General features: G+C 31.1%; 3 protein-coding genes across 6 annotated transcripts; 2 read left to right on the forward strand and 1 right to left on the reverse strand.

Annotated features, from left to right (window-relative positions):
* Positions 1–1,359: 1,359 nt before the first annotated feature.
* Positions 1,360–4,932, forward strand: LOC100779967 (cytochrome P450 85A). Its single transcript, XM_003543960.5, has 9 exons — positions 1,360–1,630; positions 1,898–2,219; positions 2,345–2,494; positions 2,709–2,954; positions 3,068–3,154; positions 3,320–3,398; positions 3,880–3,986; positions 4,091–4,215; positions 4,658–4,932. The coding sequence occupies exons 1-9, from the start codon at positions 1,440–1,442 to the stop codon at positions 4,743–4,745; spliced, it is 1,395 nt and encodes a 464-aa protein (XP_003544008.3). The 5' UTR covers positions 1,360–1,439; the 3' UTR covers positions 4,746–4,932.
* Positions 4,933–11,450: 6,518 nt separating this feature from the next.
* Positions 11,451–14,619, forward strand: LOC100778357 (UDP-arabinopyranose mutase 1). The gene is made up of 4 exons (XM_003543958.5): positions 11,451–12,128; positions 13,048–13,298; positions 13,414–13,582; positions 13,971–14,619. Exons 1-4 carry the CDS (start codon positions 11,805–11,807, stop codon positions 14,298–14,300), a joined length of 1,074 nt encoding a protein of 357 aa, XP_003544006.1. The 5' UTR covers positions 11,451–11,804; the 3' UTR covers positions 14,301–14,619.
* A 2,289-nt stretch (positions 14,620–16,908) lies between these two features.
* LOC100777825 (probable tRNA (guanine(26)-N(2))-dimethyltransferase 1) lies at positions 16,909–24,754 on the reverse strand. 4 transcript variants are annotated; one of them, XR_005888116.1, is made up of 14 exons: positions 24,347–24,754; positions 23,579–23,926; positions 23,333–23,420; positions 23,018–23,139; positions 22,787–22,926; positions 22,630–22,702; positions 20,804–20,892; positions 20,570–20,675; positions 19,038–19,250; positions 18,759–18,953; positions 18,452–18,529; positions 17,715–17,910; positions 17,290–17,377; positions 16,909–17,188 (listed from the first exon to the last, which is right to left on the reverse strand). XR_005888116.1 is itself a non-coding variant. In XM_041008686.1 (13 exons), exons 1-13 carry the CDS (start codon positions 24,440–24,442, stop codon positions 17,340–17,342), a joined length of 1,782 nt encoding a protein of 593 aa, XP_040864620.1. In that variant the 5' UTR covers positions 24,443–24,754; the 3' UTR covers positions 16,909–17,339. The 4 variants fall into 4 exon arrangements, 3 of the variants coding, with proteins under 3 accessions (XP_040864620.1, XP_040864621.1, XP_040864619.1); XM_041008686.1 differs by having other exon boundaries at positions 16,909–17,377; XM_041008687.1 differs by lacking the exons at positions 16,909–17,188; positions 17,290–17,377 and adding an exon at positions 17,395–17,569.
* Positions 24,755–27,494: the final 2,740 nt, after the last annotated feature.

Below are 27,494 nucleotides of genomic sequence, written 5' to 3' on the forward strand. Positions count from 1 at the left end.
CATAAGTCTTCGCTCTTTTGTTAACCTCAAGTTCAAATCTCATTATTTTTATTAAATACACACACTAATGCATGAAAAAGGGGAATAAAATTGTTGCATGGGGATGATTGAGATTTATCTATGTTGTTTAATAATTCACCCATTATGGAATACCACAAGACTGAACAGTGCAAAAAGTCAAGGGTACAGTGGAATGGTTTTTTCTAGGAATTAATGTCCCACAGGTTGAAAATGAAACAAGGGTCAGTATTTAAGATTCAAATTGCAGTTAGTACTTAGGACATGGAAGGAGAACCAAACCCTCTCTTCCCCCTCTCTCCGCACATATTCACATGGTAACACAAGGAGACTGTCTTGTAGTGGGATTATGTAATTCCATGACCAGATCTTATATATTGACAGACATGTGAAGGACTGGGGCTGGCTATGACCAACTTTTCCTTTAGGTCCAATGGGGTGCTATGCATGTGCCTTTTCTTTAAACTATTTCCACTTTTCCCCCTTCTACCTTCGGGATAAATTACATAATTTCTTAATGATTTAATATACACATCAAGTGATGTACAACATTAAAAAAAAAAACTAAATAATTACTTTTAATTATATCATAACTTAAATTTGTCACTTATATATACATAATGACATATTTGAATACTAAATTATATATTCCTTAAAATTCCCTTAAGAGTTTCCTCGAGAAACTCTACACTTAAAAATGCCAAAAGACTGAAGCAGGAAGTAGTTTACACTTATTTAATTATCATCAATTATAAAAGCAACAAAAATTTCCAGCTTCGAGACTTGAAGGGACTAAATGGGTGTGTAAATATTTTATCTATAAATCATTGAAGACTGCATATGTCTGTTGTATTTAAGTTGTTCACATCCCCGAAATTCTTCATAAAAGGCCATCCCCACTTTATATATATATCCCTTAATTCAAATTTGAGCTTAATAGGTATGTATTTTTTTTATTATATTTATTGTAAAACTCAACTAACTTATACCGAAGATGAAATCCTATAAAGGTGATATGTCAGATTTTTCAATACAAATTTGTTAACGACGATGAATATTCTATATAAATAATATGATAATTAAAAAAAATTATTGTACGTGATAATTTGTGATCACACTGCATGATAATTTATTATAAGACGAGAACCTGTAAATATATTATCTAATCTTTAAACTCATGTGTTACAGTTGTTGTTTTAAATTTTTATCACAAGGCATAGAATGAGGGATGCTACTACCATATTATAGAGTGCGGGTTTTTTGTCTTTATGGTTAATTCTTATTCTTATATGCAAATGGTAGCCAAGCTCTAAAGGCCTATATATATGTGTGTTTGTGTGCACTCTTTTGGTGACTACAACAGAAGAGGCTGTACCTTCTTTTTGAAGTCTCTGTGGGTAGGATTTGGAGTGGGAGCACCAATGGCTTTGTTGATGACAATTGTAGTAGGTGTCGTCTTGCTGCTCTGTTTTTGCTCTGCTCTCTTGAGGTGGAATGAAGTAAGGTACAGGAAGAAAGGTTTGCCTCCTGGCACAATGGGTTGGCCACTTTTTGGGGAGACAACTGAGTTTCTTAAGCAGGGTCCAAACTTCATGAAAACCCAGAGATCAAGGTAACTAACTAACTGCATCATCATCATCATCACATGGTTTTCCTCATAATATTTAGTTGTGTGTGTGTCCAAGGAGTCTTCACCATGTTCACTTGCATCATGATGCCTATTTGACAAATCTATTTTTTTTTCTTTCTAAACTTAATAGTGTTTCTTAAATTAGTTAAACCGGATGTGAGGTAAGCACTGTTCATGCATGTACTTTGTTTCCATTAGTAATGATTGTTAACTTTTATTTTTTACCTTTTTGTCAAAAAAAAATGGCAGGTATGGCAGTTTTTTCAAATCTCACATACTTGGTTGTCCTACCATTGTTTCCATGGATCCAGAGCTTAATAGATACATCCTAATGAATGAAGCAAAAGGCCTTGTTCCTGGATACCCTCAATCCATGTTGGATATCTTAGGCAAATGCAACATTGCAGCTGTTCATGGCTCCACTCACAAGTACATGAGAGGAGCACTGCTTTCCATCATTAGCCCCACCTTGATCAGAGATCAGCTTTTGCAAAAAATTGATCAGTTCATGAGAGCCCACCTTAGCAACTGGGATGACAAAGTCATCAATATTCAAGAGAAAACTAAAGAGGTTTGTAATTGTTTGTGTTAATCATCAATCAGAATTCATGAAACAAAATGAAAAAAAAAAAAAAACTTATACCACAATTCAAGTTCCTAACATAACTTTCTAAATTCTCAAAACATTTGAAACAGATGGCCTTCCTCTCATCCCTGAAGCAGATTGCTGGAATGGAATCTGGCTCATTATCTGACTCATTGATGGCAGAGTTCTTTAAGCTAGTTCTAGGAACCCTTTCTCTCCCTATTAACCTTCCTAGCACAAACTACCACCATGGATTCCAGGTGTGATCATTGATTTATTAGCAAATGTTAGTTGTTAATTGTTAGTTTTTATTAGAGGGGGATTCGATCTTTTTCCATGTTAGTTTGCATGAAAATTGAAGATGAATGATTTATTTCATTGTTTTATAAGTTATAATCACTTTATTTGTTTTCAATTTTCTTTTCATATAAGAAGACTTTGACTTAGGCCTGTTTAATTCACTGTTTCTTGCAGGCAAGGAAGACTATAGTGAAAATTCTTAGTAAACTCCTAGAGGAAAGAAGAGCATCACATGAAACCTACCATGACATGCTTGGTTGCTTGATGGGAAGAGATGAAAGTAGATACAAACTAAGTGATGAAGAAATCATTGATCTAGTGATTACAATTACGTATTCTGGTTATGAAACTGTTTCAACTACATCAATGATGGCAGTGAAGTACCTCCATGACCATCCCAAAGCTCTTGAAGAACTCAGAGTAAGTGAAAAACTCTCTTGGTATTTTAGGTATCATAAATAGTCACACTTATGAAGTTATGATTTCTTATGTTTTTTGTGCTTACTATGTTGTGTGTGGAATATTTGTTACAGAAAGAGCATTTGGCCATAAGAGAGAGGAAAAAGCCAGATGAACCTCTTGACTGCAATGATCTCAAGTCAATGAAGTTTACTCGTGCGGTAAGAATTGTGTTCCATTTCAGTTACATTATTTAGTTGTTTTTCGAGGTGTCCACACATTTAGTACCACACAATATTCTGAATTGGTTTATAAAAACCAAAAAAAATAGCTGTTTTTGTAATGATTGACAAGAAGATTTGATCAAGCTCTTGTTAATTTTGCAGGTGATATTTGAGACCTCTAGATTGGCTACAATAGTTAATGGGGTCCTAAGGAAAACCACTCAAGACATGGAACTAAACGGTGGGTTTCAATAGGTGTTATATTTAGGTTCCTTTAGCTTTTGTAGTGTTTTTGGGCTCAAGAAGCTGTTTTTTTTACTTTTAGGGCTTCTTTTTTTTTGTCACTAGACAACATCAATATAAAAAATGCAAAGTTGTAACTTGAAGAGAAATGTATACCTAAGATAGTGATAATATATACATATACACACCTGGCAAATTTGGCCATCAATTCAATAAACAAACACAAAGACAATTCCACTATAAAACAAGTTTTTCCAGATAAGGAGGTACCTTTCCTTCCTTTTCTTTTGCCTTTTAGCATTAAATTAAATGCGTTAGCATAAAGAAATGATAAAAAGAAGTAAGAATGAATGAAGGGGGTAGGGGGTCCTTAACGGGTTTTGTACTAACACCCAAGTATTTCACTATTCACCATAAATGTCAGCAGCACCTTCTTGTTGCAATTAACAGTGTCAATAATCCATGTTATTAATTTTCAGGCTATTTGATCCCCAAAGGATGGAGAATATATGTGTATACAAGAGAGATAAATTATGACCCTTTTCTATATCCTGATCCACTAACATTCAACCCATGGAGATGGATGGTTAGTCCAGAAACCTTTTCCTCTTATTTTGGTTATGTATAAAAAAGAAAATCCTATATCACTAAATCATCCAATTAATATTAACCTTCTATTTCAAATTGCAGGATAAGAGTCTAGAATCTAAAAACTACTTCTTCATATTTGGAGGAGGCACCAGACAGTGTCCAGGAAAAGAGTTGGGAATAACAGAAATTTCCACTTTCTTACACTACTTTGTAACTAGATACAGGTGACTAATTTACCTATTCAAATTCTAGACCTTATAAAACTAAATTAAGTCTACTTTTTATGTAGTATCAATGGAAAAATAATCACACTATCATGAAATCATAATAAATAAAATTTTTAAAATAATTATTATAAAAGTTAACAAATTTTATATAGATATAAATTGTTAGATAACGGTGTAATGGTTTTTTATATTTTCGGTATATACACTATTTATTCAATTAAATATTTGGTTGCTACAAAGAATTAGTAAAAATTTAAAAAGAACTATTGTTTACACTAACTGCTTTTGGTTGATCTGGATTCTCCATATATACCTCACATACATCTATACTAATTTAAATTATCCATATATCACTAAGCATTAATTTGTCTGTTTAGAAATTTTATACAAGTTTTAAGCTGATTCTGACATCTTGTTATATATTTAATGTTGATTGCAGGTGGGAAGAAGTAGGAGGAGATAAAGTAATGAGATTTCCTAGAGTTGAGGCACCTAATGGACTGCACATAAGGGTGAGATCTTACTAACTAGGCCTTGACTGTATGTACAGTAACGAGATGAGATGTAGCAGATTGTAGGGTATGTGTATGACAATGATCTAACAAATATATTAGTAAAACATAGAAATTAAATTTTCTTCTTCCTCTTCTTTGTTTTGTGAGTTTTTTACATAAAAATAAAAAAAATATTTATCCAAATAATACAATACAAAAAATCTTCATTCCAATTATACCAAATACGGTAACAAATGAGAAACCAGATTCTCCTAAATTGATTTATCATCTCATAAACCCATTTTTTTAAGTATATATTATGAACTAGTTTCTTTCTTAAACGTGTGTTATTTTTTTTTCAAAATTATGTTATGAAATTGATTCCTTAAGAACCAATTTCATAATTGGTCTTTATTTATTATTTCTTAAGAAAAATTAATTCTTTTTATTTATTGTTTCATTTACATCACATTCTTTGACACTTGAGATATTCTTTTTAACGCATCATTATTAATTGAAATCCCTATAGAATTTATTAAAAAAAAAAGAGTGAGGTTTACTTTATTTGATAAAATGTTTATAAACTTTAACTGATATTAATAAATAATAAAGTAGAACATAAATAAATAAAAAATGAATTTAATGACTATAAGCTAAAAAGTTTACACTATCAAAAAAATATAAACAAATCACCAATAATATATATGACTTTTAAGATAATTATTATAAAAATCAATAAATTTATCATTGTGATGATTCATAATTAAATGACAGTATATTTTACATATATTATTAATATATATATATTCTATCTTCTCATAAAATATAGTAAAAAGGATGTGTTATACTATATGTTTCTTTGTTTTTTTCTTTATATATAACTCTTGGTGTCTCATGTTCAATATCATGATGAGAATTAAGAATCTAGTATTGGGCTTTTCAAGCTGGATTTTGCTTCAGTAGCATACCCCATGTAAACTGACCCGTTTAATACAGTTCCTAGGTTGGGCTTTGTAAATTGGACTTCAACACTATACGTTTTTCTAATAGACAATATTATTCCAAATAAAAAAATTTATAACTCTTTATTTCTCTCAGTATCTTAAACCTTTTCCCACGTGAAAACTTGAAACAGCATCCTCTTGTCAACGTTGTGTGGCTTCCTCCACCGTCATATTCATTAGTATGGCATCCATTGCCACTTTTATGGGCGCTATAATTAATTCATTAATGTCGATGTCATATAAAGATATTTTAGAAATTTTAACATGACATTGTATATTTATGCATATCAAACACCATATAGTGAAAAATTACTTGTGTATTGACCACCAAATAATATAAAAAAAGGGTATGTTATAAGCATCTAACTATATTGTGTTGTTTTATTTGTAATACCCCTTAATGTGTTTCCGAACGCACCAATTTGCAAATGAATTTCACGGATTGGAAGTCTAGGTGGTAGGTCAAGGTACGGACAATAAGTAGGTTTGGTGAAAGAATGGTATAATACTAGGTTTGGCAAAAGTATGGGTATAATTTTAGGTGCATCAAAACAAAATCAATTACTCGTTGATGTTAAAACAACAATTAATGTCCCATGCTAAACTATTCATGTATTTTATGCAATTTTTTATAAGTCACCGTGTAACCGAACACAAGTGGAGTAAATGCACATAATGCCTGCAATGTCATGAAGTATTTAATATGATAATATTTTTTTTTATAGGTAAAAACCCAAGATAATGTGAAAATTTTTATAATAATTCATATATCTGACCGAATCAATTAGACTTTCTTAACATTTAATATAGTAATATGCCTTAGAAAGCAATGACTCAAAGTATGAATGCTGATATAGCAAAATTAGGTATACATGCAAAATAGAATGAGATATTTTACTTTAAAGAATATAAAAAAATAGTTTTAAAAATGTAAACATGTTATAATATAATAATTTGTGATTAGTAGTTTATCAATTAAACAATTCACATTAATCTCAATAAAAAAAAATAATCATTAGGATTACTTTGATCTACTTATGTGGATTAAGTTTAAGGGAAAGTAAACTATTAATATTAAGTAAGTTTACATCAATATGTGATGCATCACTATAATGTTTACATTAATAATTTAATTCCTTTAAATAAAAATTATGTCAATAAGAATAAGCCTAACCTTTTTTTTTTACTTTTGTTATATAATTTCTTTTTGTAATAATACAGACTTGTACAGTTGTACGTAATTAACTGAGATAACAAAAAGATAATAAAAAATAGTGTATAATAATAATTTTTCAAATTACTAAAAACCTCGATATATTAACATCAAGTTTGATAGAAATTTATAAAGAAATAATTATTTTAAAAAATATTTTATGAAATCTTTATGCTAAAAAATTTTCATATCAAAATAAAGTAATGTAATTTACGGTCGTACAATGGTACATTAGTTCACTTAGTCAACTTTCCACTCTTATAAATATAAAATTAAGGCTTGAGTTCTGGCATAACTCATTGATAGACATTATGTAACTCTATTAGGTTTTATAACAAAAGAAAATATAACAAATTAGAAAATAAGAAGATAATTTAAATACATTAATTTTTCTTCATAAATTAAATTGACTTATATACATTAGAATTTTTTAAAAGGTTAAACGATAAAAAATTTATAAAAAGTTAAAGATATAAGTTAATTTTAGTTTATAAAAGAAATTTATTTTATTTTATTTGTTTCTCTTATAATCATTTATAAAGAAATTTATTCAAATATAACCCATAAATTTTGATTAAGTTGGAAAACTTCTCTAACATATATAAGTCTTCTACCTTAACCTATTTTTTGTCATTAAAAAAAAAAAAGTAATACACACTGCCAAACTGTGACTTAGGCCGAGCCATGGGTACTGGCTAGCCCACGATATTTTTTCACTTAAATTTCTTCTCTGTGAGGCCTCATTCACAATCTTTTACATATTTCCCGCAACTTGTGCATTCGGATTTGTTCAGGGTTTGCGCATCTCTATTCTCTACTCATAAAAGCCATTCAAGTTCGAAGCGGTAATGTTTGGTTTTATTTAAGGGATTTTTTGGCTGAAGTTCATAATTATAAACTATTTTAAAACATAAAATAAACTAATTTAGACCGACACTCAAAATATTTTTTTGATTGGAAGTGAAATAATTAATAAATAGGTCTGAACCAGAAACACTTGCATGCTCTAGGCTTTCCTAATGGCTAACTAATGTCACAAAATCTTAAAATTAAGTTACTTTCCTCGGGCACAAATTCAATAGGTATGCCCTCTCAAGTCTCAATCAATCTTCTTTATAGATGAAAGTATTTTGAGAGATTTTTTTAAAAAAATACTCTTTCAATATATTTTTTAATCTATTTTTAAATTAAATTTTAATATATTTTTAAAATAAATTATCAATAGTTAAAAATAACTTTATATGACAGTATAAATTTTTTTTATCATAAATTTAAATTATTTATATGTTCAATAATATTTATTATAAATTTTAATATAATTTATATATTTAAAACTGATTATTTATTATAAATTTTAATTATATAAATCAAGCATTCATGCTATTCATTTCACGTACTAAAACATATTAGTCATAATATTTACTTCCTCCTCTGTCCCATTATAATTATCTGTAAGAGAAAAAAATATTCTAAAATAATTATCATTTTAATTTTTCAATATAACATTAATAAAATTTTTTACTTATATCCTTTATAATATTAATGGTGGAAAAAAATTGTGTGTGTAAAAATGAATTTTTACTAATGCGGGTTACAGGTACAGGTGAATATGAGACCAGCCACTGGTATTATTTTAAATGCGGGTATAAAGACAGATTCTATAAGATCTTCCCGATTTCAGAGACGTCCTTATTAGAATAAGAAAATAAAATTCAGGCCATTGTGCCTTATTAATGGTAAACAAGATTTCAGGAATTGAAAAATAATATCTAAATGGTGCTTTTAATTTATTTGTTTGACTTAAGTATCTTCAGATGTAGTTAAAGTCGTTAAGAGGTGCCAACTATGAGACATTAACACACAGATGAATTTAATTCTCGCCTTTTCCCTTCTCACATTGCATTGCTTAGAACTCAAATTATTACGTACATATTGGATTCGATCAAATGCAAGAACCATTGAATATTTATGCTATGATCGTTCGTTCATTCTTTTTCTATAAAAGGAAGTTCCCGATTCAATTGTAACCAAATTATGAAGATCCTAATATTTTAAAGTTTTGGGAGGTGATGTTGTTAATCTCATACGCTTCCCAAGTTTATCATCCGCCATTCTCTCTGCAAACTCTAAACTTGAATCTAAGATGTATTGTATTTGCTTCTTTTTTTATAAAAAAAATAGTTTTTGAAATCTATTGTATAAAATTTTAAAAAATATATTTTTAAGTAATAGGAGTGACCAAAGAAAATAAGATAATGTAAAAATAAGAATATAAGTAACAGAAATATGAAAGTAAAAATTAAAAATTAAAATTATTCGAAGTTTTTTGTTTTTATTTTGAAAACAAAAAAAATACTAGTTAAAAATAATTTTCAGAAAGTACAATTGCCAAACTAATTACTTTATCTATTTTATTGTATAAATAAAAATGATTTTCAAAAATAGAAAACAGACATACCTAAAATTCTTACCAAACGGTATCATAAGGCTTCATATCGGTCCGCATCACTTTATTAGACTCTTACATCCTACACCTCTAAGTTGCTTGTTGCATTTTTATTTTTATTTTACTTTCAGCGGTCAATCCATAATATAAAATTACATTCCAGAATACATATATATCCTTTTTTGACTTTTGAAATTACTAATACAACAGTAAAAAAAAAAAAAAAAAAACACTCCAAAATGAGTGCAGAAAGCAACTTAAAGTGTAGGAAGCAACAATCCAATTATTATATAACTAATTTAATAAAGTAACTCACTTGAACCAATTACATTGTGAGTTCAGAAACAAAAACAGATTTCATTTATTTATTGAAACATACGTTGCAAATGCATTGGCAATCACAATAAATATGCATATATTTAATGAATATTTTTCATATATTTATTAACTAGTGTTTTTTTTAAGCATTCTTAACCAGTGTTATAAGAGTATTGGTTAGCATTTATTAAACACTATCTCGGTTCCTAAACATAAGACTATGTTAATTAATTTATATTTTTTAAAAAGATGGTTAATTTAGTTAGCAATATGTTATTTGTTCAAAATTATCTTTTTAATTATTGGGGCTCATTGTCTCTCTCGTTCTATTTAATTATTTTTTTATCTAATTAATTAATATGTGTTACTTTTCTTTCTAATTTTCATAAGAGAGATACTGTATTATCTTTTAATTCTAGCATTTATTGTATAGTAATGAAGTGTATATTTTGATAAAATAAAATAAATATAAAAGACAACTTAAAAAGAATCTTATATTTAGAGACATACAAATATGAAAAAAGAGTGATATATATTTACAGACAAAGGTAATAATAAATACAAAAACATCAAAAATTTCACTCAACTTTTTAATTGTTTGAGCTTATAGAGAATATCCAATTAGCGCAATTTAAGTAACTTATTTAGAATTTCTTATCATTTATTATTTGGTCTAATAATGTCACAACATATTTAAGTAACCGGTACTTTTATGCTTTTTTATTTACGCTTACTTTTGTTTCAATTAAAATTGAAGTTTAATTATTTGAATTGATGCAAGAAAATATTTTTTTATTATAAGCAATTGTTGCTCAAATTAAGCATTTATAGTGCTCATTGCTAAACAAGTTGCTTATTTTAAGATACTATTGCTTAGTTTCTTTTTAGCACGAAAAAAGATTTACATGATGTGATGTTAGATTGCTTAAAATTAAACTTTGATTGTTTCTATAAGAAAAGGTTGTTTCTATGAACAGATCAATTTATTTAAAATTATATGGTTGAAGTATACTGTGTATGAATTTTTTAAATTATGATATGACAGGACAAATAATAGAAGATTAAAAAAAAAACTCAAAGGTTGCTTAAATTACACACAACATAACTTAATTTTTAAACAATCAAACATTACATGTAAATCTCCTCCAATGATTAAAAAAAAACCTAAACAATAATATCTTAAAATAAGCAAAACATTACATTACATGTAAATCTCCTCCAATGATTAAAAAAAACCTAAACAATAATATCTTAAAATAAGCAAAACATTGAAACTGAGTTGAAGTTTCATCCTCGATAATTCTTTTTTCATTTAACGTAATAGGCATGTAAATACAAAATTCATAAGTTGCATTCATTGGCAGTTCCATCCTCAAAATCAGCCTAAACTTTTTTTCCCTACGTATAAACCAAGCGAATTAATAATTTATTTTCAGTTTTTCTCAATGAGTTAGCTTGTTTTTAACATTCTGGTTCATTAAGAGAAAAAGTCTCTAATTAATCCAAGATTTGGCTTGAAGGAAAATAAAGTTTAACCAAGAATGATTTTCATCAAGAATCAAACTCAACGTATTAATCACTTTATATTCTGTCGCTTGATTCAATACCCATTAGCTTTAAATTAAAAGATATGTAACTAATTTTTAATCATGGTTGATATATGAACAGATACCCCTCCTTATTATATATACACAGTTACACTGACACACATGAATGGCATGATAAATCACAACCCAAACACAAAACTCTAACTAATAACAGTACAACATGAACGTGAATCTTGTTCTTTGTTTCTGTTCCCTGGTGCAGCATTGATGTTTCTCTCTCTCTCCCATCCACAAAAGTTACCACATCTTGCGGGCAACAACACCTTTTGAAGAAGTCATTGTTACCTTAAACATTCAGACACATCAACCTTTTAAAGCTTAAGCCCCCACACTAGTGCCGATAACTTAGGCACTGCACGTGTTGCACCCTACTCTCTCCCCCTTAATACTCCCTCTCTTTCCCTTCAAAAGCTCACTCTTTCTCTTCTCTTCTTCACACCCTCTCTCTCTTTTTTCTCTTTCTCTCTTTGAAACTCTGTGAGAAACCTTAACTTTGTAATTGCAATGGCTGATGCTTCTGTGGCACCACCACCTCCACTGAAAGATGAGCTTGACATTGTGATCCCCACCATAAGGAACCTTGACTTTCTTGAGATGTGGAGGCCATTCTTTCAGCCTTACCATTTGATCATTGTTCAAGATGGTGACCCCACCAAAACCATCAAGGTTCCTCCTGGCTTTGACTATGAGCTCTACAACCGCAATGACATCAACAAGCTTTTGGGTCCAAGGGCCTCTTGCATCTCCTTCAAGGACTCCGCGTGTCGCTGCTTCGGCTACATGGTGTCCAAGAAGAAGTACATCTTCACCATTGATGATGACTGCTTTGTGAGTTTTTCCAATCATCTTTTTTTTCAATCTTTTTACCTTTCTGGGGGAACTCAATTTTGTTAATGAACAATACTAACGTGCAATTCTTTAAGTGTTTTTAGTATTGTTCTCCAATCAGAATTAGAGTTTCACCTCGATAATTCTCATAATAGAAGTAATTCTCTTTATAGAAGTTTACATTAAATGTCGGCGTAAATTACCGAAGTGAAACTCAATTTTGATTAAAAAATAATACCAAAAGCACCTCAGAAACTACATTGGAGTTTTGTATTTTGTTGATTTGTTCAACGTTTGGAGAGATCTTGATATGATTTCTTTCAATTGAATGATTAATTTCATGCCTCCATGTAATGATCTTGGATGCAGATTCTATCCTGTGCCTTGTAGATATTGGATCCTGTTATTCTGCTCTGTCTCATTGTTCTCTCCAATTGTTTTCAATGTGTAACTGGTGCTGCTTCTGTTTTTGCTTTTTTGGCCATTGCATGTGTTCAATCCATGTTTTTATGGTTAATGGGATAATAATCTTCTTCACATGATAAGATTTAGAAGTTTTAAGCATGGCTTCCTGTTTACAATTACAATGTCTGTCTGCCAGGGTGTAATTTTTACTGCAAAGCTTTTACACTGGTCCATATTCCCTAGTCAGTGTTAATTTTGTCTTTTATCTATTTATTTCACGTGTCAGCAGTTTTGGTTATATTGTGAATAAATAATATAGATAGAATCATGTGCAACTTGTGGAATTCAGAGGTTCCCTGCAGCCATATATCTGCTGTGGACATTGGATTTATCTATTGACTTTATAATCTAATGTCCATACCTTATATGATTTCATTAATATATAACTCTTGCTGCTTCTTTTTTTTTTAATCATATGATTCAGTGTTTGATTATTTTTATTTTTGTGACTTAGGTTGCCAATGATCCATCTGGAAAAGCGATCAATGCACTCGAGCAGCATATTAAAAACCTTTTGTGTCCATCCACTCCCTTGTTCTTCAATACCCTTTATGACCCCTTCAGAGAAGGTGCAGATTTTGTTCGTGGATACCCTTTCAGTCTTCGTGAAGGTGTGCCAACTGCTATCTCCCATGGACTTTGGCTCAACATCCCAGACTATGATGCTCCAACACAGCTTGTGAAGCCTCTCGAGAGAAACACTAGGTGTGTACAATATAACATAACAAATTAACACTCTTTATGAACCTTCTAGCTAACCAAATTTACTAAGTTATAGACCAATTCAAATTTGATTATGACTATTGCCTTTGTGTACAAGGTATGTGGACGCTGTTCTGACCATACCAAAGGGCACTTTATTCCCCATGTGTGGAATGAACTTGGCATTCGACCGTGATCTCATTGGACCAGCAATGTACTTTGGTCTCATGGGAGATGGTCAACCAATTGGACGCTACGATGATATGTGGGCTGGCTGGTGCTGCAAGGTCCATTTCTTTTGCCTTATTTTCACTATAACATCAATATAATCTTATTGAAACAGTTAATACATATTTGTTAATGCTTAAATTTGAATAAATTACTGTTTTTTTAAGTTCTCTTAGAAAGTTGGTAAAATTAAGCAATCATTTCTTCTTATTGAATCAGTACTTGTTATGTAAGCACTTATGCATAAGTTGTTTTTTATAATCAAAATGGAAATAAAATTGTTTTCATATATGCTATTCTAAACAAGTTTTCTTGAACACTTGCAAAAGGGCTTATTATGAGATAAGTCCAAACAAGTTGCAAATAAACTTTTTATACCGTTAATAGTTATATGAATTTTATAGCGGAAAGAAAAACAATTGACATGTTTTCATGATGATGGTTCAGGTGATCACTGATCATTTGGGGCTAGGAGTCAAGACTGGTCTGCCCTATATCTATCACAGCAAGGCCAGTAACCCATTTGTTAACCTGAGGAAAGAGTACAAAGGCATATTCTGGCAGGAAGACATCATTCCATTCTTCCAGAATGTTGTTCTTCCAAAAGAATGCACCACTGTTCAGAAGTGCTACATTGAGCTCTCCAAGCAAGTCAAGGAAAAGCTCTCAAAGATAGATCCTTACTTCGACAAGCTGGCTGATGCAATGGTCACTTGGATTGAAGCTTGGGATGAGCTTAACCCTGAAGGAGCATCTCAGGCCAATGGCAAAGCATAAACCAACCTTGGTTATAACAACCACTCATGAGCTAGAAGTGGAACTATTTATATACTGTACTTTTTTTTTTTCAGTATTTCTTCTCAATGTTTGCAGCATTGTTAGCTATAATTCTATTTTTTTTTTAATCTTCATGCTTTGAGCTTAGAAAGAATAAACTACAATGGTCTTGGTCGTTGTTTTCTTGTGATTTTTGTCCCTTAGTAGACATCTGCAGGACCATATCACTTGCAGGCACTGAGTTTCATGTGAAACAAGTGTTATAGGAAGAATATTAATGTATGATTCATTACAGATTAATAGTGATCGAATTTTCAAACTGGTGTGTTCAGAATGTTTGGTTTTTCTTTCGTAATGTTTCTGCCACTCAAATCATTTCTTTTTCATCATATGGTAGTGTGAATTTAAAAACATCAAAAGTTATAATTATGGCCTCCCTCTTTGGAGAAGAAAATACTATCTAATTAGAGTTTAATTTCTATGTTCAATCATTGTAAGAAAAAACTCATTCAGTGAATCAATCAAAAATTAATAATTGTACGATAATAATATAAAATTACAAATATGAAAAATTACAAATAGTCCTGAGATCTGCAGCGAAATTAGAATTATAATCTACTTGAGCAGCGGCAATTTGCTAGAAATATAACAATTATAGTAACTCATTCACATCCGGTAATTTTGGTAGAGTCGATGTTTTAACGTCAAAATTTTCTGTTATTAGTTGTTTGATTACTGCGAGACAAGACTTTTGATGTTGACATTGTTGTTTGATTACTAGCAAGTGAATTTTGGTATATCTTCAATTTTACTATAAACCATTACTACGTTCTTGTACCATATAAACCAAAAGATATCGTAATATAATAAAATACAATTAGAATTTCATTAACTTAGTCTTCTTTGCTTTAACATGACTAAGCAAACATTTATTGTAGCATAGCTCCAATAGACACGTAGCCAAGTCCGTTACATGATTGGGAAGGTTGTGACATTGATTTAATGTGAAAATTTGTACTGCATGAACAGTACCTAGCTGTATTTTGGCTACGTTGGACGGATACAATTCAAAGTTCGTAATCACCCGTGTCCTGTACCAGACTTCGTGTTTCAGTTAACAATGAAATTTATAGTCACGTGGGGATTTGTGCCCCTTAGGTGTTTCGTGTTTGTGTGCAGTGAAATCCGTATAATTTTTTGTCTATAGTTTTATAGATACTGACAGCATGTGCCGCTGTTTCGTGTGTTGCTGTTGTTTTACTCCTCACCGACACTGGTGGTGAATTTTGTGAGGCAGGGGCGGAGACACAACACAAATTTGTTTTGTCATGCTGACATGCACTATTGAACAGTTACTTTTAACAGCGGTACGGGTGCGAGTTAAATGTCCATTGTACAAGCTATTGTTGCTAACACTTGTGTCGATCCAACCTGTTAAAAATGAGAGAATAAAAAATTAAGAGTAAATTACATTTAACATTCCCTGAAATTAATACATTGATATCCATTGATTACTTGGAAAATATTGTACCGTTTACTTCTCTAAAAGAGATTATTATAATTCAAAGATTGTTAATATAATTTAGTCAAAATTCTATTAAGAATAGACCAAAATATTAAAATATATATATTTTCTTATCAATTCAACCACAATTGAACCAATTAATTATAAATTGGTCTGATTTTAAAAATATTGATGTTAGTGCGTGTCTGGTTTTGTGTTCAAGATTCACATTTGTACCTAAATTCACGTCTAAATGTTCATATTGATGCAGAAGCTAGAAATACTTGCTTCAGGATGACTCATGTTGGATGCCCACCCAAATAGGCTATTAATTAACTGATTTTGAATGTATAGAAGCAGTACAAAAATTCTTTTTGATTATTTAAAACCATTTTTAAAAATATTAAATAAAGAACATTGTGGTCCTTGGTGTCTTCCAAATAGATGGAGGAATTATACAGAACTGACGAAACAAATGCATTTTTTAGTTACACATTTATAGGGAGAAAAATACTTATGTATAGACTAGCCTATTATGCTGTGAATATTCAGCACAATTTTTGGGTGAAATTTTATACCAATCTTTATTTCTCAGGAGTTCAACAGTTGTAGGATGAGATTCCCTAGTTATAGGTTTAAGTAGTTATCTACCGCCATGGAGTTGTATATCCTTTTCTTCAGTTAAATAATATTTGGGCATGCTGCATTGTTAGGGATGGCTGGGCTTATAGTGATGCTTTAGAATGTCTCATTTTTATCATAAAAATATTTTTTTTTCTATTACTTTTTTTAAAAATGAGTATCAAATTATTTTTATAATTTTAGTATAAATTATTAGTATGAAAATAACTAAATAACACGTAAAATTACGAAACTACGAAAGACAGGCCTTGAATACAACGCTACTACCTATTCGTACTGGTTTCCAATTTTTATACGCATCCGGGGCATTGAGATTTTTCATCTAATGCTTTGTAGGGTCAAAATGAGAACCCATATTGAAAAATTGAAACCCTGTGGTCCACGATATAAAACAACAGCACCATCCCCATCATTTTAAATTAACCTTATGAAATTTTGATGTGAAGATAAAATAGTACACAGTAATCGTGTTATACATCAAACTTGATGAATCTCGACAATCTTAGATACTAGTAATTCTTGGTGAGATAAAAAATAAAATGGTTCAATGCACAACATAGATTGCTGACCTCTATCACTTGCAACCAATTAGTGACTAACCTTTTTGCAATTATTTTGAAGATTGCCCCACACTTATATATTATATCTTATATATTATATCTTAACAATAACTCTAGCCAATGTAAAGCCAATAGGTAAGGTCTACCCAGGTAGACAAACATTTTGAACGTCCTTCAAGAACCTGCATCCTCAAATTTGTTGGCCAGAGAAGGTGTCATTAATTTTCTACGGTGTGCACATATAGGATTTCAAGAGCTTTATACAAGACAGTGAGGGACATACACATGTAGAGAGCTAAGCATGATGACCATGTGTTTAATTTCCTTTTTGTTTTATTGTTTTATTCCTTGCTCAGAAATTGGAACTTCAACTATAAGAAACATCAAATACAAAGTCACCAAAAATATATATTATTCCATACAATACAATTTCCATAATCCCATAAAAAAATGCCAGATTAAGATAAGTAATTTGATGCAAAGAGCCTTAATCTTCCCTCAGCATTTTGCATAGTTGTTAATTGAGAAACAAGGCACATTTTTCTACTTTTACTCGTCTTACTCTGCAAAATTTAGTGAAGACAAACGGATTTCTTTAGTAACCATAAGCATAGAATTCCATGACCTCTAGATTGATGAATAAAATTAATTTTGAAATCTCATTTGTGAGCTAAGATGTGACACTATCTTCAGTCCTTGACTTCTTACTTTTAGGTTCTTCATCGTCTTCCTGATTGAGAGCTCCATTAATAGCGTCAGGACCCAAAAGAGAGACATGTTTGCTAGTAATTTGACGTCCAGCCCTTAGTTTTGGACCCCAGTGTCTTTCAGGATTTGGAAGAAATCGAGCAACCTTCTTTGCTTGTGCCTTACTAAGAGATGCTACAGCTCGAGCAAAATTAGCCTGAAAAAGACAGACAAGAAACGTTTTAGTCACCATCACTACACGGTCATGGCAATTCATCATGGCCAAAAAGCCTTGTTATAGTAACTAAAAACAATGTATAAATTACACAAAAATCATTTCTAGTATCTAATTACTTCATGGTTTTAATTTAAATACATTTAATAACTTATTGGAAGATGTTTGTGCTACTTAGTGTCACAATACTAGGTTTGGCCAACCAAAAATTTGTAAAAGCATAGGCTTTCCGCTTAGCATTGGCTAACTCAAGACAGGTGGCCAGTCTGCTATTTAACAAGGCACACCTATCACAGATACCCTATCAATACAATTTTTCACCCTCTTTCTATCCCTTCTGACTCTCCCACCACAAATCTGTGCACAAATCATGCATGCAATTGCACAGGCTAGTTGTACATATAATCCTCGACAACTTGCTTAAATTAGCCACCCAGTAGCACAGAATAAAAGTGGTGTGATAAGGAGACGGGGGAAAAGCCTTACATCTTGCATGAGACCAAAACTTTAATGATTAATATACCTGAAGAGCAGGTTCCTTTGCAAGTATAATACTTCCTGGTTGATCTGCTGGCTGAGGCTTCACTGGATGATTTTTTACCTGTAGGGAGCAGAAATTAGTGAACAGAGAGTAAAAATGCAAATAATTCTTTATAAATTTTCCCAGTGTACCCAAGCAAAACAAACAAGTTCTAGTCATAGTGTCATCAAACGGGGCAACATGTTTTATGTAAAAACACCAACCCATATAGATACATCAGAAAAATCAGATACAGCAGCAACAACAGAGCCACGCAATGAACCAGTTTTAACAATGTGTGATCTCTTACCCAACAACGCATAATATCCCAAATAACATCCATGGGTGCATCTGATTTAAGCCCCAATGGATTAACATGAGTTCCAGATATACGATAGCCTGCATTGATCACCGCAGAACGGAAAATAATTGCTGACGGAGAAGTGCATTTGAGGGTTGCACAGAGGTTGTGCAGACTCAAAAAGAGGGGAACATCAGGCAATTCCTGCAAAGAATTATACTCATTTAATATTAGAAGAATTGGGTAACCAATCATATACCATAACGATAGACATGGAAACGCACACACCTCTGATATTGTAGTCAACACAGCTGAAATGCGATCATAAGCTGGATATCTGTCTTTCATATATTTTACATCAGCCAGAATAGCAGCCACCCATTCTTGGTCATGGATAGGAGCAGACCATATAGGGCCACCCATGTTGAATTTTTTCCCACAATCACTGCATTCTTGAGGAACAACAGGACCAAAGCCAGGCAAATATCTGACGCTAGTATTCTGAAAAAGTAAAAATGAAAACAAGTTCCTCCCCTCAAGACATCATTGGATTTTATAGTAAATGAAAATAAAGCAATAGACTTGAACAAACATTCAAGCTAAAAGGAGTACAACATACCAGCCCTTTAGTCTATTGCAAAGGGGGGGTATGTGTAATTTCTTTAGAAAAAGGGTGTCAAAGTGTAAGAACTGTACGATAAACAAAGGTAAACTAAATCTGATTTTCCAAATATGAAAGTTGCAAAATTGTAATTAGCACTAAACTCATAGGTCATTTTATTTATCCCTTAAATTTATTTTGGTTCAACAATGTAGTTTTTCTTCTTAGTTATGTGCTGTCCAGGGAAATGCTCTCAGAGGAGCCTGCTGATTAACAAGAAAAAGATGGCAGAAATAATTTTCTATATAAATCCCAAGTACTGATGTTTTGTTTCCTATTGTGATCCAGGCAAACTCCACCAGCACTAAACTTAATATACAACTTTAAATAAACAAATTTAATAGTAAAACTAATACTTCCAGGCATCATAATAGAATTGGTTATCCACCACAACTCCATATTACATATTATACTTTGAAAAGAAATAACACCTATAAAAAGTTATATATATCTAGATGAGCCAAGTGCCCCCTAAAGAAATGGGTTGACAAATCATACAATTGTTGGGATATCAACCAATGGTTTTCTTATCAACAACTAATATTACTTACTTTATCCTTATTCATTTTAGAGGAGTCAAATCCAAAGTGAATAAAGAAACAGTTTTTCCTCACTATACAAGGATTTAAAAAAAAACATACAGTGACCACCACTACACTATGTCAAGAATATCCATACACAGCATTTCATACAGCCCCCCATCACCCCCTACTTCTTCCTTTAAAAACAGCTCACAAGGTTGACGTTATGTATAATATTAAAACTAAATGATCCCAGAAATTAAATTATCGCACTAGCATATAGCCAAGAACACAAGTTTTCCAATCCCTGGTGACAAGCAAAATAGATAAAGCAGTCTGCAATCATGAGGCTAGATGCTATATTTAAGAATGAAAGATAAAGATTGCAACAAAGATTCACACCGGATATGAATACACTAACATCAAAAGGTCAATACTTTGATGTTTAAAGAGCATATTAGAAAAGCATATAATTTCATGGCAATAGGTGTAGGTGAATAATGAAGGTATAAATTTATAAAATAGTGAATCAGAACTAATTATTTTGTTTTCTAATTGGGTTCTTACATTACAAATACAAACAATATGATAGTCAATGTACAGATGTGTCAAAATGGAGCCTAGAACAGGATACACACCTTGGAAATGGTCCTCCCAATGGGCTGTAGGTGGAAAGAATCACAACCGGTGCACTGATAAACATATGAAAGCTTTAGGGGAGTGTTTTTCATAGCACTGGCAGAACTGCAACCAATCATTTCATCTTTCAGTCAGAATCAAAGGAAATGATATAATGTCACAGAATCATTAATTCACAAAGAAACTAACAAAATATTTACTAAAAGACATGATGATGAAACTAGAGGACTTACGTATATATGCGAACAAACACACGAAGATAAAAATCCATCTGAACAGATAACACGGGAACGATATACCGCTTATACCGATTAGCATGACTCTGCAATTTAAGAACAGCAAAAAATATTACATGTTTAAAAATTTTGATAGTTATTCAATTGATTGAAACTTTAACACAATATAACCTTATCCCCTCTTCTGATTCCTCAATTGCATTAATTCACTTAGTCTTATTGGTGGGAGAAATCCATAGTTCCATCACCAACATGACTAATGGACATGCAAATACTCATTCAAGCAAATTCCATAGCTAGTAATTACCAAATATGACATGGGCATCAGGAATAAGATAGTTTACATTTTTTGCCAAACTGATAATTTTAAAGCCCTTATAGGAGAAGAAAATAAGAAGTAAAACTGAAATCAACTTCTCCAATAAGCTAAAATTAGATTATGCAAAAGTTAATTTGTAGAATCTCTCTCACATTTTTCCAAAAGCTGATTTTTAATGTATGCATATAGGCTAATTTTAACCTATGGAAAAGCTTATTTCATAGTTTTCTTCTAATTTTCTTCTATAAGTGCTTACAGAGATGTTTACCCAACAGAGCCTGTTTATGCGTTTAACCATACTCTATCCTACGTCTTTTAGGATTTTCCATTTCCTGTATTTATGTCATGCCAACGCCAAACTTGTATCACATTTTGTATTTGTACCTCTTAGGGTATAAGAATAAAACTTTGCAAGTTGCGAATGATATAACATATAAAATTTCTAATGTGTTTCTACAGATTTAGAAACCATACTATAGACATAAAGCTTTTCAATCTGTACTTTATCATTTTCTTTATCAAAGACAAAATAAACTCATTTTAACAAGACCATTAATTTTTCCTTAGGTTTTCCTCTACCTCATAATCAAACTGTCCTACATTTGAGCCACTTTTCTAACCAGCATCTTTTTTGGTCTAGCACTATCATCTAATTGTCTGGCAACCATAATAGATAGCATCTAAATGACAAGTGGAGCAATAACTCTCTTGAAACCTTCCATAAATATTACTATTACTATTCTTATGTACGGGATATTGAGGCCATTTGTTTTGATTTGTGGACAAAATAACATAAAAATAATACACACAAAAAAAGGCTACTTGTATTTTTCAGGATTTTTGGATAAAGGCAAATTGCTCTTTTTACAACCAACTTTTTATTTTTTGGCAAATTTTACTCAAACAAATTAATTTGGAGCATTTTACCCCAACTTCTAAAAAAACTTGCAAATCTTACCTACTGTCGTTGAGCTGACGACATGCTAAAATAATTGCACTTTTCGCCCCCAACTTTTTAACCTGGCAAATTTTACCCCCAATTTCTACACTTCCACATCAGCTCAACTACGAAAGGTAAACTTTGCAAGTTTTTTAAAAAGTTGGAATAAAATGCACCAAATTAATTTGTCAAGGGCAAAATTTACCAAAAAGGTAAAAAATTGGGGGTAAAAAGTGCAATTAAGCCTGAGATAAAAGTACCACAACAGACAATCAGAACCGAGAAGAAAATTAACTATAGCAACATTTATCACACATTGTTTAGGAGCTTCTGATGTTTGTCATTTCTAACATTTTCTCAAATGCTGATAGTTGACTTTCATGATATTATTGCACAAGTAGCTAGATACCAAATAACAGATAACCCAAATAATTCTCAAATATTGGTATGATTTTATGCAGATGAGACAATCAAGACACCTCTCAATGCCATTGCCAATTAATATAAACTATTTTAATTATACCTATTTTCCTTGTAAAGAGTTTCTGCATTATATATACATACCTCAATGCAAGCCAGCACGATCCTCAAAGCCATTTCATGGCAATATTTCCCTCTCAATGGGTATGATCCATATCTAGTATGAATAGCAATTGTTAGAAGTTCAGTCCACCAATCAAACAAAATGAAAGTTTATTGTGAATAAGAGTATGAACATTACTTTGAATAGCAGACCTCCCCATTTCCCCCACAGAGCACAGCCATGTCTGTTGCAGTACACATCAGCATACCTCCATCAACAGTAGATTGAACTGCTGAATCCAGAAACACTGAAGGTGAACCATAAGGATCAAGATCAACCTGAAAAATCAGCACATGTAATGATCATGAAAAGTGCATTTTCCTTATATTAAAGGGGGAACACAAGTTCATAAGAGTAGCATCCACTTACCACATCAAATTCTTTAGGATGGGTTAGCATATATACACGAGCATCATCAAGATGAGACTCCACTTTTGAAGCTGCAACTGAACCATTGAATTTGATGTTCCTTCTACAAGCTTCAACAGAAGCTGCCAGAAGCAAAAATTTGTAGTAAGCATGCAGATGCATAAGCTTAAAAGTAAAAGTACACTAATCTCAAAACAAATAGTAACAATTGCAAGTAGCCAAGAGCAGACCAACCATACACAGGCAGAACTTTCCATGTTTAAAACCATAGAATAAAATTCAAAGACAATATAAACTGAAAGACCTGTGAAGCACCTTTATCATTGTCCACAGCAATAACCTGACCAATTCCTTCTACTTCACGAGCATATCTGAGAGACCTTAGCCCAGAAGCAGACAAGGCCTGTGTGCAGGCAAGAGAGCAATTATATTACACACATGAAACTTGCTCTGGATTCAAATTGCAGATAAAAATATATAAATTTAAATCAATATTGAATGGACAACAATGATGATGACATGAAACAGTTGTATAAATGAAATCTAACAACTATGCAAAACCTCAAGAACTCTTGGGGGCTTCAGTTCCCTCTTTCCTTTTCCTTCTGAAAGATTGGTGTGCCCTTCTGCGGTGCTGCATTCTTCAGTGACCTTAACTGAACCTTCTTCCACGGTGCTGCATCGTTCTTCTGGAGATATCTCTTCCTCTACTTCGCATTCCCCATTAGATTTATGATATTCTTGTGCAGTTGTGTCAGGTACTTCCTCCTTAACCAATTCAGAAGAATCACCATTTTCAGATGCCTTTTGTGCCCCTTTTGTTCTTTTGGACAAATATGCCTCATGCTCTTGCTTCCGTTTCGATATAAATGTTCTCAAGACAGCGATTGATATATCCCTGTTATTGACCTAATAATTATAAAGAAGCAACAAAGGATTAGTCTAACAATAAAAAAATGTTGAATATTTATGTTAACACCCAAAAAAAATTATAAAAAAACAGAGAAATTAAAAATAAATATAACATACGAGAATAAATAATGACTCTAGCTGATAAAATCCAACTAATGAACATCTTAATAATTCAACTTTCAAGCACTGAAGCATCAATAACCGTAATCTCAAATAAATTATAAAAGTTATAATTCTAACATCATCCAACTATTCAACTTTCAACATTTTTCTATCATGAAACAAACAAACGCAACCTATACCTGATTAAAGGGGGAAAACTACAAACTTCAACTGGGTTTTTCGCCAAAAGCATAATTTCAAAGCCAAACCCAACAAAAATAAAAATTTTAATAATAAAAAGGCAAACTTTATCACCTGAGTTTTGTTGTAGAAGACTTCATTCTTTGCGTGCATAAGAATCTCAGCTTCTCCTTCCTTGATGATTTTATAATCACTGAGATCTGAAGACATTGTTCTGCCTATATCATGCAAAAACAAATTCAGGGGCTGCTCCTTCTCACTCTCCTATGCTTGTTCTACGGTTTTGGAGCAGAAAAAAGGCCAAACCTTGACAAGAGAAATAGGGTTTGTTCCAATTCTAGTTGCTGTGGCGAGCTCCAATTGCAGTTTTAGAACGTGGGAGTGCGTAACAAGCATAGCAAGGGTTTATATACATGGCTTTCAAAATGGGGGTAACCGAAAACCCTATTGCGAATTTTTCAATTTTTCCTATGCAAAACCGTTTTTAAACCCTAACTGCACTCCACTGACCGCTTCATGTCAAAGTCAAATAAATTACGGAAACAACAAGTCCTTCTTAGAAAAAAATAAAAGAGTAATATATTACATGTAATCACTACTCACTGTGTAGTATAAATTATCATTAATAAATTTATTAATTTTTGTAATAATCTATAACAATGTTATTTTTCTGTTAATCAATCATCGCATGCCATAAATTATGCCACTGGGTAAATACACTATCTCTCACAAAAAAGGTATTTTTTTTCCATTCATTCCCACTTTTTTTCTACGAGCAGCTGAAATTTGCTTTGTTGAAACCTTTTTTTTTCTTTCTACATTAAAAGAAGTGGAAGTGGAAAATCAGGTAATTTTCCAGACAACAAAGCAAATTGTAAGTTCGAGTTAGATAACTCACATACAACTCAAGTTAACCCACGACAACATTAGTGTATCCTACTCGACCTAGATCCCTTAGGACCCAGACCCCTTAGGAAACTATATAAATGAACAATAACATCCTTAAAAGTATAATCTTTAGATTAAGTTAATATTATCATATAATAAAGGGTTAACATTACATTAGCAATAAGATAAGGCTCATTAATATGTGTATATAAAGGGTGAGATTCTCAAAGTAAAACAAATATTTATTCTTATTTATTACACTCATTTACTATATTGGTGATATCTAACTTGATAGAGCTTGTCATAACAAGGGAAATTACTATCGTACCCTTGGACAACTCCAATTAATAGTAACTCTTAATAAACCTCATTTTGGTATTAATTTTCATAGGGTTTCTTTTACTATTTGTATGATTATGGGTATATGGATTGATTGTTATAGTCTAATTCATGCTAAATTTGTGGAGACCTTGTGAATTTCCAAAATAGTGAAAAATAGCATAAAGAGGGTTGAAAAGTAACTTTGAGCATGTAAGCACATCCTTGTGCTTAAACATATACATGGAGCGTGCTTATCAAACTCCGTTTTAAATCCTTCAGCACACCCTCTTGTAGGACGCATGCACAATAGCTAGCATTAAGAACTTGAAGTACAACCTTGTGCTTAACTAAGCATGGGTGGTGCTTTACCAAGCACAACCCCCAAGCATAAGACACGCATATTGGTCAACACTCCAAACTTTTAAGTATGGGTTGTGCTTATCCCTACATGACAAAACAAGTCCATTAACCCATAAATAGTTTAGTTTTTAGTTGTAAAGAACTTTTTTCTGAAATTTTAAATTTAGTCTTATATTTTTAAGTATTTTGGGAATTCTTAAAGAGGCTACCAATGGAGGAGAGCAAGAGGATCACCACAAGGATTAATTTGTGTAAAGATTTATTCCTAATATCTACATTGTCTTCATTATTTTGTTTATGCTTTCCAATGCCTATGAATAGCTAAACTCTTATGCTAGGGTTGTGATGTAGGACTTATATATGAACCATATCCCTTCTACTGCAGTAAAATTCCCCATTATTTATCAATTATATTATTGCTTTATTCTTTATTGTTATTTTGGTCTAATCAATTAATGCCTAAATCGATTCCCCATTATTTATCAATTATATTATTGCTTTATTCTTTATTGTTATTTTGGTCTAATCAATTAATGCCTAAATCGATGCACTTCTATAAAAGTTATGTCATTATACCCTTTAAAGTTAAGTGACAACATTTTGTTTTGATTAGTATAATCAAATTTCTACACGGTGGTATATTTTTTTATTATTTAATTTATTAATTAGCATTAAACAAATAAGAAAATCTTTAATAAGTAACTCAACAATTCATATATATATATATATATATATATATATATATATATATATATATATATATATATATATATAAATATATAATGAATCACCCATAAATCATGGATATGATTAGTGATAGATCCAGAAATTTTTGTCAGTGGAGCAAAAAAAATAATCTAATATTTTCTCAAACAAAAAATAATACAAATTTTTTAAAAAGGTATTAGAGAAATTGAAAATATTAAAAATTAAAAAAATAAAATAGGTAAAATTAGTACCAATTTATTTTCTCTAATCTCTTTATCTTTTACAATTTTTTACATTCATTTTTTCAAAAAATTATCTTATGAGGACAACATCTATTTTTTTTTTTATAGGGAAAATTTTATTTTTTTTAAATATATTCAAGTAAAAAAATTTATTTTATGGGGATAATTGTTCCCAATAGTTTACATGTATATCTGTCCCAGCTATGGTAAGGCCAATAAGGTCATTGCCTTAGCCCCCTCCAAGCTCTTAGTTTTTTTAATATATTCATTAAAAAATAATTTTTATTTTTTAGAAGATACATGTTATTATATTATTGATGATTATTTTGTTAGTAAAATTATATATTTTATAATATGTACATAGATATATATTGTTGTCAAATATTTAAGTTTATTATCCATTTAAAAATTATAGAAAATAGTTTACATTTACTTTGAATTCAAAGAAAAAAATTATTTTAAAATTAATATAGTGATTAAATTTTATAAGAATAGTATAATCTATAAAAAAAATATTTTGATGAAAATGGGAGTGTTGAGATCACATATTCAATTTATTTTCTTATATTCACAACTTATTTGAACAAAATTTTAAATATAAATAACTTTGTACTTGATAAATCTTAATCGTTGAATTTTTTTAAAAAAATAATGAATTGTAAGAAATAATATAGTAATCCTAAAATAAAATTAATGTTTCATGACGTGAGTATATAAGGGTTTCAAAGCATTGGGTTCCTTGA

The sequence above is a fragment of the Glycine max genome, chromosome 13 (assembly GCF_000004515.6).
Source record: "Glycine max cultivar Williams 82 chromosome 13, Glycine_max_v4.0, whole genome shotgun sequence".
Lineage (NCBI taxonomy): Eukaryota > Viridiplantae > Streptophyta > Magnoliopsida > Fabales > Fabaceae > Glycine > Glycine max.

Coding starts and splice junctions, on each gene's coding strand:
- LOC100779967 (XM_003543960.5), top strand. CDS start 1,440: ATGGCTTTGTTGATGACAATTGTAGTAGGTGTCGTCTTGCTGCTCTGT. Junction 3,155..3,319: donor CAATGAAGTTTACTCGTGCG/GTAAGAATTGTG, acceptor TTAATTTTGCAG/GTGATATTTGAGACCTCTAG. Junction 3,399..3,879: donor TCAAGACATGGAACTAAACG/GTGGGTTTCAAT, acceptor ATTAATTTTCAG/GCTATTTGATCCCCAAAGGA.
- LOC100778357 (XM_003543958.5), top strand. CDS start 11,805: ATGGCTGATGCTTCTGTGGCACCACCACCTCCACTGAAAGATGAGCTT. Junction 12,129..13,047: donor CCATTGATGATGACTGCTTT/GTGAGTTTTTCC, acceptor TTTGTGACTTAG/GTTGCCAATGATCCATCTGG. Junction 13,583..13,970: donor GGGCTGGCTGGTGCTGCAAG/GTCCATTTCTTT, acceptor ATGATGGTTCAG/GTGATCACTGATCATTTGGG.
- LOC100777825 (XM_041008686.1), bottom strand. CDS start 24,442: ATGTCTTCAGATCTCAGTGATTATAAAATCATCAAGGAAGGAGAAGCT. Junction 20,893..22,629: donor TCGTGCTGGCTTGCATTGAG/GTATGTATATAT, acceptor CTTAAATTGCAG/AGTCATGCTAATCGGTATAA. Junction 19,251..20,569: donor TTGGGAGGACCATTTCCAAG/GTGTGTATCCTG, acceptor TTACTTTTTCAG/AATACTAGCGTCAGATATTT.